General features: G+C 37.6%; 1 protein-coding gene across 1 annotated transcript in view; it reads right to left on the bottom strand.

Annotated features, from left to right (window-relative positions):
* Themis (thymocyte selection associated) overlaps positions 1-15,714 on the bottom strand; it is a 211,972-nt gene that overhangs the window by 88,634 nt on the left and 107,624 nt on the right. Inside the window, exon 4 of the mRNA XM_021174738.1 lies at positions 13,957-15,008. Coding sequence (XP_021030397.1) covers positions 13,957-15,008 — 1,052 coding nt within the window. The remainder of the gene's footprint in view (positions 1-13,956; positions 15,009-15,714) is intronic.

The following is a 15,714-nucleotide window of genomic DNA, read 5'->3' as shown; positions in this document are numbered from 1 at the left end:
TGATATAGCTGTCTCTTGTGAGACTAGGCCGGGGCCTAGCAAACACAGAAGTGGATGCTCACAGTTAGTTATTGGATGGATTATAGGGCCCCCAATGGAGGAACTAGAGAAAGTACCCAAGGAGCTAAAGGGATCTGTAACCCAATAGGTGCAACAGCAATATGAACTAACCAGTACCCCACATAGCTCATGTCTCTAGCTGCATATATATCAGAAGATGGCCTAGTAGGCCATCAGTGGAAAGAGAGGCCCATTGGTCGTGCAAACTTTATATGCCTCAATATAGGGGAATGCCAGGGCCAAGAAGTGGGAGTGGATGGGTAGAAGAATGGGTGGGGGAAGGTATGGGGGACTTTTAGGATAGCACTGGAAATGTAAATGACAAAAATACCTAATTAACAAAATGTGTTTTGTTCAGAAAAAAAATCAAATGAAATGCTCAAAATTTTCTACAAAGACTTGAGTTTACTTAAAGGATAAGAAAAGACAGTTCTGTTAATAAAAGAACTCAGGTGGGAATATGCTAAATTTTAAAGGTCAGCAGTCAAGTTATAGAATGAATATTCTTTAAAAGTATTCTTTATAAGTAGGAGAGGAAATACAGCCAGGGAGAGGCATTTTTGTCTTATTACTCAAATAGACATGGGATTGGGTGGCATTTACCCCCTTTACCACCACCACCCTCCATGCCCCTGGCAACATCCCATGCCACAGTGTCCCCAAGCTTGACATTTCTCTTTCTACTCTTAATCTTTACTACCATGGTCTAGTCACAGCACAAATGAGAGTGAGACCTATAAGAAGCAAGTTGGTTCACAGTATTCCTCCATTCAACCCACGGTTCACTTCACATCTCATAATGTTAAGCCACTATGACAGACCCACACACCACAGTCTTCTCCTATTTCATTTCAGCTCATATCCCCTCCATTCTAAATTGGAAGAAGTGTCAAAAATATTCCTGAACTTATTAGAAAGTTTCTATTTCTTCAATGAGAAGATTCAGCCGAATAATTGTCAAACCATTTAATAAGATGGCAAAATCTATTTTCAAAGTTCAACTTGTCCAAATGGTTAGTTCCATTTTAATCAAATTATCACAGGGTATTTGTTTTGTTTTAAATTAATGAGGTCCTTTAAAAATGTTCCTTAAGCAGAACGAGGTAACCTGGAGTCTACATTGTACTGGAAAAAAAAAAAAGAGTGCTAAAGATAGCATGAGTGCACACACACGCACATGTTCTCACAGACACACACACACATGTATATGTAGATATATGACACAATAGAACTGTTACATTGTAAGTCTCTTATACTGATATAGTATAAAGTAGGTAAGTTGAATCAAAAAAAAAATGTGGAGTAACCCTGAGTATAATAGTTTTGATTTTTGTTAGATTCACAGAAACAGGAGAGGATTTAAAGTCAGACATTGGCCATTGGGGTGCAAATCACTCATCTCCTGTCCATAGCTGTCACCAGACTTGCAAGCACTTATGTTTATTCATGAGCGCACTCTCCGTAGTTCCTTTAGAAGTGTGAGAACAAACTCATTCATAGCTTTTGAAGTTTAGGATCAGGAAAACCTGTTGTAGCTGTCATTTCTATACTGAAAGATCCTAAGTGGACTGAAAATTAAACAAGAAAAATAAAGAGTAAGGCATCAAAGAATACTAACAAGGAAAAAATTAAGTTTCCACATAGATTTTTGGGAATTACAGAGCAAAGCATTAGGCTGCCAAAAATTATTTTAAACTAAGGGCTGATCTTCTTGATCAGCTGTTTTAAAACCCTTGAAATGCAGAAATATGAATGGGAATTGTGGCATTGTGCCTTCAAACACACATGAATGAGTACACAGGTATATACAAGGTATGTGGCTCTTCAGCAACATAAATACACATGTTCCGAAGGGACACACTGAGAAAACACATAAAGTTTATCCACAAACAACGTGATTGTTGCTTTTGTGTAACACTTTAAATTACTGATATTATAACCTTAAAAGATCTCTTTAGGGATTTATTAGTAAACAATAGGGATTTTTTCTTTTAACTGACACTTGTTAGGTTAGAGAGATTGCTCAATATGCCATTGCTTTGAAAGAATGAAGACCTGAATCTGACATCAAAGTGTCCATGTAAATAAATGAACATTTCCTAACAAGACTGTAACTCCAGTATTGGGGCTCAGAGCCAGGCAGATCTAGCCAGACAGACAACTAAAACAGCAAGCTCTGGTTCGTGAGATATTCCGCCTCAAAACACTAGTGTAGTGCATGATAGAGGGGAACACCTCACACCCTCCTTGGCATTCTCATAAGTACATACAGACATGTGTATCCACACTACCAGCGACATTTATCATATAACAGATACTTAACTCCACCTCACTTTAGTACAATAAAGTTCAGAATCCTTCCTTGTGCCATCTAGTCTACAGCAAAAATGTAAGGATGCTCAGTTTCTTGGTAGTATTTCTTTATTAACTAGATCTTCCTTTTGACTTCTCAAGAGCTTAATAAACGAAAAAATAAGGACAAAGAGCGCATAACCTCAGGCCATCATTGTATGTTGTATATATCCACAGAAGGATTCAACAATGCTCTTTCATTCATGGGAAATTTCTCCACATTATTTGGCAACTGTACTTTAGAAGTGAAGCCTCCTGATTTAGTCCAACACTTCTGGCTGCCACCCTCAGCTCATCTGCCCCTGAAAATGAAACTGCTAAAAAAGGTCTCTCTTTTCTCTCAAGTTCACATCTTCACTCCAGGGAACCTACCCCATCCTGTGACAGTGCTAGAAGGGTCATTTTCTCTCAGTTTAATTCTTGACAGGCAGGGGGAAAACTCCTGACACAGCCTCTTCAGATGGGCAAAATACAAGTTCCTATTATCCTCAAAATCCCATAATCCAGTGTGAAGGCACCAAATAGATCATATGAAGTTAGCATAATTTGGTATCAGAGGACTGAAGGCGAAGAGCCAACCTCCTTTACACATAATTCCCAGCATAAAAAACATTCAAACTGTAGTCAGTGAACCCTGCAAAATGATCTTCTCTCTCACTCTGCTAACTTCTTCACCATTCTCTTACTAGGTCTTAGATGAGAAGAATATCCCTACTACTTAAAGACATTTGGTTCTATGCCAAGATGGGAAACATGGTGTAGCGCTAGAATTGACTGTATATTTTAAGTCTTGCTTAGGTCAATAGCCCAGCAACTCAGTTTTAAAAGTGGGGCTACATGAACTTGTATTTTTCTTAGGTTTGGGACTTTCAGTATGATACTGGTGTACATACCTGTATATACACTCATGTGTCCAAAGATCACTTTATTGCAGGAACAGCTGATATGGAATCCCTGAGTCCATATATACATGAATAGTGGAAATATAAAAGTGATAAAACAAAATATTAATTTGATAAATTTTCTCCTGATTTTAACTTGTGTTTTTATTATCCAACAAATAAGACATGGCATCACACAAAAGATATACACAGGAATGCTTACATATAAACACATAATGATAAATCATTAGTTTAAAATACGGGTGCTGGGCTGAATGGTAGAGTGCTTGCTCTTCATATGTCTGTTCTTGAGTTTGATTTCCCAGCATAGGCAGGAAAGGAGAGAGAGAGCAAAAGGGGAAGGAGAGTAGGGACTAGAGAAAGAGAGACAGAGACATAGCAGTCTAGGAATGCCCTCAGAATAGGCAAGAGTGTTTGCCCTTGAATTCTGCCTCCCACAAAAGGAAGGTCAGTCTATGGAAGTTGTTTCGTTTTAGGGTGCTTTCCTAGCATGTGTAAGATCCTGAGATGAAACCATAACATGGCCAAAGATGAATGAATAAAATAACCCCTATAAAATAAGGGAATTGATTTTTACTTAAAATATAATGTAACAAATCATGAGAAAATTCAAAGCATCAGTTTATAAAGAGTATTGATGTATTGTAAATAATCCCATAGTAAATGACAAGGGAATTTAATAATGGATAAAACATAGACACACATACACAATATATACACTGAATATGTCTATTGCATATATAAATATATACACTTATATGATTCTAAAAGAGTTTACCCACAGAAGCAAGAGTCAATACATGTGCTTGTTTATAAAATAAAACACTTTTGAAAAGTAGTAGTAAACAGAATTGATAAAGTCTATTGACAAGTGATATGTGGATAAGTTTTAAAGAAATAAATTTATATTCCCAGCTTCTAAAGCACAGAAGTTAGTTGAGAAGACAGCGAAGTGAAAGAACATTTTAACATCTGATAGTATGTAAGCTCTAATAGTAATTTGTGTGATCTGGGGAGCACCAAGCTCAACTGTGCAGGGGTAGAGGAGTGCTCCAGAATGTGAGATGCCCAGTCATCAGCCAGGCACACCCCTGCATGCTTTTAAATCCCAGCTCTTGGGAGATAGTAGCAGGAAGATGGAGGGGTCCAAGGCCACCCTAGACTATGTAGTAAAATACTTGCATCATAAAATAAAACAGATGATTCTAGCTTAATTGCTTAATGATATCTCACTTTAAGCAATGGTACTTTTAAAAAATATATTAAAACTTTATTTTTAAAGTTGGAAATAAAAATATTAAAGCCAGCTAGATCCAAAGCATGTATACACAGTTCACTTCCATACAAAACAGGCATTCTGAGCCTGTGGAGCTTCACGCTTTACACTTTCAGTATCAAATATATTTGTACGCACTTATCCACCACCAGAAAAAAAAATCATGTCAGAATTTAAACTAAAAGGACAACATACATCCTCTTTCATGACATGTGCCTATTTCTTATACTGGTTCTAATACAAACTTTTACTTGTCCTCCTTGAACATATTATAGTATACATTTAGTATTTACATTTAGTTGCATATGTAAATATATGTTGTCCTATATACCTCAATTTCCTTGTACATCAACTGAAGGTACTAGTACTATCAAGAAAAACATTGAAAAGACAACAATTTTCAAAATTTTAATATGGCCACAATAAATGTTTAACAAACACAGAATTTAGTTGAGATAGGTATTTCCACTGGAAATATATTAGGGATTCCGAAAAGAACAAAGTTCTTAGAACTGAATATTTTTCAGTATAATAAACTACCAAATACTTAAATGGGAAACAAGGTACAAGATATTCAAGTCAGGAACACAGGACTGTTTTGACAATACTGAATGCTGCAAGGCACAATAGAACAATGGAAGGTGTGTTCTCTTAAACTGATAAAGAAATCAGTAAGATGGATGACTAGATGATTAGTTTGACTATAACATAAAAAGAAACAAAGAGAATTGGTACAAGTTGCACTCAAAAAACACACACCAGTTTATATCCCCTTGATCTCTTTTGTTGTCTTGTTGTTCTAGCCAGAACTTCCAGTACTATATTGAATAGATACTGAGAGAGTGGGCAGCCTTGTCTTATCCCTGATTTTAGTGGGATTGCTTCAAGTATCTCTCCATTTAATTTGATATTGGCTGTTGGTTTGGTGTATATTGCTTCTATTATGTTTAGGTATGGGCCTTGAAATCCTGATTTCTCCAAGACTTTTAACTTGAAGGAGTGTTGTATTTTGTCAAAAGCTTTTTCACCATCTAAGGAGATGGTCATGTGATTTTTTCCTTTTAGTTTGTTTATATAGTGGATTATGTTAGTGGCTTTTTGTATATTGAACCAACCTTGCATCCCTGGGATGAAGCTTACTTGATTGTGGTGAATGTTGGTTTTATGTGTTCTTGGATTCAGTTTGCAAGAATTTTATTGAATATTTTTGCATCACTATTCGTAAGTGAAGTTAGTCCGAAGTTCTCTTTTTTGCTGTGTCCTCGTGTGGTTTATGTATCAGAATAAATGTGGCTTCATAGAATGAACTGGGTAGTGTTCCTTTGGTTTCCACTTTATGGAGTAGTAGGAGTGTTGGTATCAGGTCTTCTTGGAAGGTCTGGTAGAATTCTGCACTAAAGCCCTGGGCTTTTTTTTTTTTTTTTGGTTGGGAGGTTTTAAATGATATCTTCTAATTCCTTAGGGTATATGAGCCTGTTTAGATAGTTTACTTGCTCTTGTGCTCTTGTTGTAACTTTGGTATAGGGGAGGAACATCCTCTTGGAGACAGGGGAGGAAGAATGGAATGAGGAACTGTCAGAAGGTGGACCGGGAGGAAGATAACAACTAGATTGTAAAAATAAAAAGATTAAATAATAATAATAATAATAATAATAATAATAAACACAAACCAGAAATAATAGGGTCCTATGCTGAGGAAGTGTAAAATCCCAGCAGTGTTCAAAAGACATGAAGGGGGTATGATCAACAGGCTGTAATAATTTATAAAAGCAAAGAAGAAACAGCAAAAGACCATTTTAAGATACCTGCTTTAGACTGGTTAATAGAGTGTGCTGACATTTCCAAAGCTAAATAGATAAGGCAGATATAGTATTAAGAAGGTTTTTTTTTGGGGGGGGGGGTGATTGTTTGTTTGTTGTTGTTGTTTTGTTGTTTTGTTTTGTTTAGACTGTGCAGTAACTATTATACCATGCACCAGTACCCAGTTCCTGCATCTGAGAGCAGTCAAGGTACCCTGAGAGTTCTTCTCAGCATTGGGCCAGAAAAGCATAGTTCTGCATATAGCATGCCCCCATACTTATGAATTCTGTGGCAGCACAAAGTCTCTTCTCATTCTGGGGACTTTCTTGACCTTTAAAATATCCTGTAAGTGGAATCACAAACTCACTGCAGATAACCTGATGTCATGTTAGCCTCATAATTCTCTAACAGAGATGTTTGCGTCCCAGGTGATCTTAATGCACATTTAAGCAGATTGTTTAAAATTTCATTTTCTTATTTATTTACATATTGATTGCATGTGTCTATGTGCATGTATGTGTGTATATGTACAGGTACCAAGCAGATTCCTAAAAGAAGACCTGGGAGCCCCTAGAGCTGGTGTTAAAGGTGGTTGTGAGCTACCCAGTGTGGATGCTGGAAACAAAACTTCATTCCTCTACAAAAGTACCAAGCACCTTTAACTAGTGACCATCTCTCTAGCCCCTGAAACAGATTTTAATAATAACTATGATATATGATGCAACTTCTAGTGAGTTCATGAATTAATTTATATAAATAATAATTCTACTAAAGGTTATTTAATATGCATAAGAAATGTGTCACTGGCTGCGCATGCGTACAGCTCGTGCTGCACAATGCAAAACCCCAGCTCTTCTGCCTCCTGCAGCGCCAGCTATCACTCTGCTGCAACTGTTCTGTTTTGCTTGTTGCACAGAACTTTGCTATGACTGCCTCCCTTGCTCTTTGCCTTAATGTCTCCTCTGCGTGTTTTTGTCCACAGAAGTCTAGAAATTCTAGGGACAAGTAGACACAGGGGCATTTAATGGCCAAACAGAGTTCATGAAATGCAAGGTTTCTGGGCCCAGCTATAGTCTCTGAAGATGTGAAATATCTCATCTTTCAACCAAAGGTTTATTTTTCTCTCTGGTTATAGGCCCTTTCCTCAGGATATAGAAGTTACATTTCTCCTGTGTGGTACTCAAAAGCTATAGTCATAAATATCCGTGACCGTTGAAACCCCATGGAGTCTATGTTCTTCCAAGCTATCTGAAATGAGTTCTGACACAGAAAGCGTAACCTCTGAGCAGGAATCTACCCTACATCATTCCTCTTCAGGACACATTAGAGGCATGGATTTGTTTATTCGGCCACTTTATAACATTGTTTCTGTCTAATTAAAACTCCAGTTGCATGGAATGTAAAGATTTTATTTTCACATTATGTCATCAACAATCCCTCCAACTTCCCACCTATGTTTAGATTCTGTATATTATCATCCATCTATTAATGTTATATCAAGGAAGTGGTAAGCCTTGGTGCATTTCTCCTTTCTTTGGATCTCGTGCCCCATTTTATGCTTCGTCGTCTTCAGGTTTCTAGTCATAGCTCTTGTTATTGCTGAGATACTGTTAGCCCAAGAAAACAGTCGGTAATCCCACCATGGAAAAGAACTCAACTGCATCTAGTTCTTATGACCTGTCCCCATAGATTACTAATTTTCAAACATCTTAGATGAATTCATAGTGTTCTTAGCTGACCGTGGGCACCTGCCACAGATAGATTTGGGCAATACTTAATACATTTTAGAGTATTACTCTTAAACTGTCCATACATCTGCCCTATTATTTAACAATGCAAGAAATGATCTAGTAAAGTTAATGGCCCATTAGGAAAGTGAAAGTGAACCCATATAATGGAGCATTTAGTACTCTTTTCTATGAAAATAAACAGGCATTTTAATGAGTTAAATGAGTCTGAATATTGAATTCTAAGTAACCCTCACAAATTGTTCTCCAAATTTGAAGCAATAGCCCATGTAAAATCCCAAGACTTAGAGGCTTGTTTTAAATTGATGTTCCCTAATGTAAAACATTAAAAAACAAACAAAACCCTTAAGTCTAATTATTTCAAAAAGAACAAGAAAAGCTTGAATACAGTTATCATAGGAAATATACAGAAGGGTGATATTAGGAATAATAAGAAAATACTGGTTTTCTGGGTACATTATGTAGAAATTGACAGATCTTCTGTTGTGTTCCATAAATGACCTACTAAGCAAATTCTCATCTCCATGTTGGGTAAGGAATATTAAAAACTAGAAGGCTCATAGATCTGAACACAAAAAAATGGCAGTGTCAGTGATATTTTAAAGCAATTTTAGAGAAAAGAACAGGGCTTTTCTTTTAGACATGTAAGAATTGATGGAACAATAGCAAGCAATTGTGAATTCTTCCCAATGATCTGCTGACTTATCAAAGCAGGAATCTAGTGACACCACCCACCATCTGTTTTCTCATCTAGCACTTTATGTCATTTGTAGTGTGTTACAACACCATTCCATCAAATATCCCCATACTTCTACTACAACCAGAGTTGGAGATATTAGAAAAATTGGGTCTGTTCTCCTTACCACACAACAGTAACATGCCTCTTGCTTTGCTTTGCTTGTTTTGATTTTGAGAGTTTCCCTGTACAGCCTAGGTTGGCCTAGATCTTCAAACCCTTCTGTCTCTACCTCCCAGGTGCTATGATGACAGATGCATATCATCCCTCCAAACATTGAAGAGTTCTTTAAATATATACTATAACTAAAATCACCTAGTGTCAAGTCTTTCAAATTTAAGCTGTCACTCAATTCAGCTTCCTCAAATAATAATAGTTCTAGAATTTCATAACATCTTGACAACTCTTCACAAACTCCAGGACATCATTGTTCAGAATCAGACTCAGATCTCAATACCACAAACCCACAAGGAACCTGGTCAGGAAAACGTTACTATGTAGATCTGGAAATCAGCATATGTTAATTTAGTCCTTTTAGTACATGAGATAAAAAATTGTTATGTATATTTCTCCTAATAAAACACATAAGTCATTTTCTACCTTTAGAAAGTATTTTCAAATTTTTTTGACTATAAACATACATTTTAATTTGTTTTTTACTTTTTATTGGATATTTTATTTATATACATTTCAAATCTTATCTCCTTTCCTGGTTTCCCCTCCAGAAACCCCCATCCCATACTCCCTCCCTCTGCTTCTATGAGAGTGCTCCCCTACCCACCCACCCCCTCCCTAGCATTCCTCTACACTGGAGCATGGACCCTTCCCAGGACCAAGGGCCTCTCCTCCCATTGATGTCCAACGAAGACCATCCTCTTCTACATATGTGACTGGAGCCATGGGTTCCTCCATGTGTACTCTTGGGTTGGTAGTTTAATTCCTGGGAGCACTGGAGGGTGTGGTTGGTTGATATTCTTGTTCTTCCTATGGGTTACAAACCCCTTTCACCTCCTTCAGTCCTTTCTTTAACTCCTCCATTGGAGACCTTATGCTCAGTCCAATTGTTGGCTGCACCTTTATATTTGCCAGGCTATGAAAGAGCCTTTCAGTCTCCTGTCAGCAAGCACTTCTTGGCATCTAAAATAGTGTCTGGGTTTGGTGTGTGTATATGGGATGGAGTCCCAGGTGGACCAGTCTCTGGGTGGCCTTTCCTTCAGTCTCTGCTCCACACTTTGTCTCCGTATTTCCTCCCATGAGTATTTTGTTCTCCCTTCTAAGAAGGCCTGAAGTACCCACACTTTGGTCTTCCTTCTTCTTGAGCTTCACATGATCTGTGAATTGTATCTTAGGTATTCTGAGCTTTTAAACTTTTTAATCTACTTTTAATTTGGGGGGGGTAGAATTTTTAAATCTTTTATTTTGGGGTAGTAGTAGACATCTGTTATTTTACATCACCTATTTTTTTTTTTTTGCCTTTAGTTTTTACAGTGTCCAGACATGATATTCTTCTTAACTATTACTGTTTGAATGTTTTTGACTCTTGTGAAGCTTATGTTTGCAGTTTCACACCAATGCAACAGTATTTGGAGATGGAATGGATTGAAATGGCTTAGGCCATAGATCTGACCATGCAAAAGTATACTTAGTAACTTTCTTTTTAAGAGACTTGAGGAATGAATTTCCTCTCTTCTGAATTTCTAGTATAGGAAGAAGTAGTGTTCCTCTTTCCTGGAGTATGCAGTCACAAGACTCCATTTTGGAAGTGGAGAGTAAACCTACTAGCAACTTGAGCCTACACGTCCCAGCCTCTAGAATTCTAAGAAGATGTTTTTGTTCATTGTAAGTTATGTAGTGTATGGGTTTAAGAGTAAATCATTCATTCATCAACTTTGTCTATGGTTGAAGCAACCAGCAAACAAAGTCAGGACAGAGGTATGTAGTGCAACCTACGTATTTTTTCTTTCTGAATTCAGTCTAAATAATGTTAGACCATTCTTTTCTAGTATTGAAATTTAAATTTATGATGTAAGAATTCTCTGAAGTCCTGTGACATGTTAAAAAAAAACTAGCTGGAGTTAGTAAAACCAATATAGAAAAAAATGAATGCAACTATAGTTATCGTCAAGATCCCAGTTCCCTTAACTGTTTCCTCAGATTCTCCATGGTCACATGAGCTGATAAAACTCACTTTAAAGGGTAGAAAGGAAAGGGAAAATAAGGAGAGAAGGTTTTATAGCTTGTTGCTCTGTTACTCTGGAACTGGGGGGAGAGTGTTAATTGGCTTGAGCTTAGGGGCCATCATCATCAAGAGAAATCAAGGCATATAAGCCCAAGGCAGTACTAAAGGAGAGATGGAATGCTGTTTACATACTTAATCCCCCTCAACTGTTGAGCTACCTTTCTTACATAGCACCTCCCTAAAAAAAAATAGTACTGGGCACAGTAGGCTGGCCTGCCTGTGTCAAATATCAGTTAAGGAAATGCCCCACAAACATGTTCACAAGCCACTTAAATGAAGTCATTCTGTCAACTAAGAGTCTGTCTTTCCAGATATGTCAACATAACAACCTAGCCTAACAATGACAGGGTAAAAAGGAGAAAGGAAGAAAGAAGGAAAGGAGGGAAGGAAAGAAGGAAAGGGGCATGGACAGACATAGTAAGGGGGAAAGGAAGGGGAGAGGAGGAAAAGGTGGGTTATTTGTATCGTTGGTATCCAAAGATACAAATCTATTATCTACTCTGGAGGTTAAGGCAAAAAGAACATGAGCTTGAGGCTAGTCTGGGTCATACAGCATAACTGTGTAACAAACAAACAAATAACTTTCCAAAAAGTATATCCTAGCCTACATACAGAGACTTAGATATTTAATCTTTCTATAAATCCCTACTCCAGTTTGGGTCACTATAGGCATGATAGTTTTATGCCTACATGCAGAGATAATCCTTGTGTTATTCAAATGCTGATTTCTCTGCCCCCAAATCTGGTTGTTGTAATGCTTATTCTAAGAAAATCCCACTTCAAGTTTGTGTAAACATTGCTTCAAATGTATTCTCTTATTTGTAAGTGAAAGCTGATTAGCCAATACTGAGTAAAATAGAGAAAAGGGCTGGACTTCTGCCAGCCAGGGAAGGGCAAGAGAGGAGGAGGGGAGGATTCACAATGAGGAGAGGGTAGTGAAGACACCATGGGAATAGATCTGGAGCAGAGAGAGCCAGATGAATACTAATATGAAAGTATCTTAGGGATTTGGGCTGGGAAATAGACTGATTAACTTTGAGGATTAGACTAGATCAATAACTACTCAGATATCCTGCCATTAAGCTTATCAAATAAATCTTATCAAATAGATCTTATAGTCTGTGTCTCATTTATTTAGAAGCTATTCAGGATAAACAAGAAACTTCTACTTTTAAAATTGTTCTAACAGGTCACATTTATCTTTTGTTTGTTTGTTGTTTTTTGAGACAGGGTTTCTCTGTGTAGCCCTGGTTGTCCTGGAACTCACTCTGTAGACAAGGCTGGCCTCGAACTCAGAAATCTGCCTGCCTCTGCCTCCCAAGTGCTGGGATTAAAGGAGTGCACCACCATTGCCTGGCCACATTTATCTTTTTATTCTTGATCTAATATTATACTATAAACTTAGAGTTTTAAATAACATAAAAATAACATAACTTGCTGACCTCCAAGAGGAGGTCAGAAGTCCAACTGAGAACTGATAAAGTCAAATTGATGTATTATCAGCTAGGTTGATTCTTTCTGGCCCTCCTATGGAAGACTGTGCTTTATAGCTTTGGAGGAGTACCATCAACCACCTTGTCCCCTCCTCTCTGTTTGGAAACAGGAGCATAGTCTCTTTAGCACTCTTTAATCATTTCTCCATGTAATGCTGGCCTCCATGGAAAAGTTTTATAAAGCCTTCAGGGATTGTATTATACCTATCTGGATACCTCAGGATAATCTCATTTCAAGGTCCTGGATTTTAAACATAGGTGAAATGTTCTTTTGCCGTGCCATGTTTTATCCCTGTAGGTTCTGGGAAGTTATATATCTTTGGGTGGGTGATAGTATTCTACCCTTCAATAAAATGTAGAATGGATGTAGGAAAGCATCCATTTCTCACTTTGAAGTAGGCAAGAATAGGGAATGGTTGAGTCATTTGGAATTCTACACCACCATCCACACACATTAGGTGTTTGGCAGCCTGAGACCTTTAACTCACATATACTATACACACACACACACACACACACACACACACACACACACACACACACACACCTCTGAACAATGCACCTAATAATCTGTTAGCAATACCCGATTCATCTTCTTATGCTTGTATATAATTAAAATCAGATGCATGCTGGACAGGGACATTCACAATGACCAAAGCCTATGTAAGCTTGTCAATCAAAATGGACAGTCACCCAAACTATGTCTGTAGTAATCACAGACATGCCTCACAGAAATGCCTAGAGGACTGTATACAAGGTGGAGTCATTCCATCAATTGAGAGTCTGACTTCCCACGGATAGCAAGTCAGCAACTTTTGGATCCCATAAATGAAAACCTAAACAATAATGGGGCCCTTGAATATTTTCCCTCATATGGCCCACTATCACTCCTAATAGTGTGATTTAGATCTGCTCTATGCTTTGGTAAGCTCCCCCAATTCTATGAAGCTGGGAGTTTATTGTTATGCTCATTTTCTGGGTGAAGTATTAAGATAATTCTACCTAAGAAAAATGAGCCATATTTCCAGAATAAAAGGGATTTTCTTTAGAGGCATATTATTAAATATATTTAATCACCAAAACCCCATTTGAATGTCAATTTCTGTGGTCATATCAAAATGGTATCCCTTCTATTTCTAACTCTACATAGATTTCATGCCATATATCCTGGTGGAGCACCAAATGGTGCAACAGGGCAGCTTCTGCTCTGTTGATATTTGTTCATGTAGCATGCATTAGACAGATTTGGTTCAAATTTGTATGAAAAACAGAAGGAAAAAGGGCACATTTAGAAACAACCCAAAACTTAATATCTCAAGAAGAAGAATATCTGTAAAATTGTTGTCTTACCTTGAGAGACTTGGGCAGATTTATTGTTCTCTCTTCTGCTAAGCTGAGCAAGGTTAGCTTCATTTCCTCAGCTGAGGGATGTTTGGGAGGGCGAGGTGGGGGATGTGATAGAGAACTTTCATACCTCCTCATCATGTAATACTGTTCTTCTGTAATCTCTTCTACAAAACTCCTAACTTGAAGTCGCCCTGCCTCTGCAGGCAAGCTGCTACTATTAACTAGTCGAACAGTCATGTTCAAGCGGCTCATGGGGATTTCCCAACATTCCTCAAGATTTGCAAAGTCACTGATAAGTAAGTAAGAATCTGTGATGTCCTCCTCTAACTGAAGTCCTGGGGTAGCTGCCAAAATGTCATCTTTAATGGAGAGATCTCTCACAGCCACCTTCACATTGAAGGGCCAGCAAAACTGTGTACAGAGCTCAGAAATCTGATACTGTTTCTTATCATGGATCACCTCTACAAAACCTCCTTCCATATACAGAGGAAGCTGTGCTTCTTCACGGGTCTTACTGAGGATTTTTTCACAGGTCAGAACGTTTACTTTTCTTGTTCCCTCAAAGACAACTTCGGTGGTCTCTGAATGATGCACTAGAAACTGGTCTCCAACAGACACAGGGGACAGCTCCTTGTGAAGTGTATGGAAAGCTTTGGTGGCCACCACGTGGAGAGTTTCTCTCTTGCTCCTAGCTATCTGCAGGTCATAGGCCGTGGGGAACTCCCGTGGTCTTCTTTTGAACTTGCCTTTGTAGCTAATAGGGATCAAGAAGTGTCTTTTAGGGAAATTGCTGCGAATTTCTGAAGCTAAGATCCTCGAAGCCTGGTACTTTTTGTGGATGACAATGGTTTTCTCACGCTGCAAAATACTTTGGGGCAGTTGGTTCCCTTGAGATATTTCAACAACTTCAGCTACTACAGGAAACTCTTTGCTGGTCATTTCAAAAAGATCGTCTGTAGACAGCAACTGAAGAAACCAGTTAGCATCATAAGAATCAGTAATATCTTTGACTTCAACGTCTAAACTTGGGAGAATCCGGACTATGTCCTTTTGAACTGAAAATGAAAGAGAAGACAACTGACATTTTGTTTAAAGAGCTCTCATGAGATGGTGTCTGGGTAGAGATAATCTTCCAATATCATAGATAAATTTCATTTAGGAGGGAGAAAAGAATTCAAATAATCATAATATAATTTTCCTTATGTCAGACTTTTCAGTTTTGAAACTTTATGATGAAAAGAAAATGATGTATATATACCAACATACTCAACTCAAGAAATAAAGGTTACCCAACGTCTATATTCATGTAAAACTCAGCAAAAATCACTTCTCTCTTACTACTACAAACGGTAAACACTCTCCTGACTTAAATGCTGCTTATTCTTAAATGTATGCATATATTTTATGACATGTATCATACATCCATATAAGTGTGCATATAAATAGTTAAGTGTAAAAGTCTTATCATTTGATTTTTAAGTCACATTTCTGAGATCCAGGAATTATATGTAAAATTATTATTTAAGCAAGCTTTGCAATTCATAAAGAAACTCATGTTTAAAGTATCTAACATAACCTTCACACAAATCTTATACTAGAGGACAAAACAACATGCCACCACCCACCCCACCCCACACACACACACAATGTAAGATATTTTAAGTATGGCATAGAAACAGACAATTTTTAAATGTCAAAGTTTAAGTTTTTTTCCACCAGTGCTATATTTTGCCCAAGTAGAAATAGTGTTACAGGATAGCT

Source organism: Mus caroli, chromosome 10 (genome assembly GCF_900094665.2).
Source record: "Mus caroli chromosome 10, CAROLI_EIJ_v1.1, whole genome shotgun sequence".
In the NCBI taxonomy this organism is placed as follows: domain Eukaryota; kingdom Metazoa; phylum Chordata; class Mammalia; order Rodentia; family Muridae; genus Mus; species Mus caroli.
The sequence above is the reverse complement of the archived record's forward strand: the minus strand, read 5'-3'. Positions and strand labels throughout refer to the sequence as shown.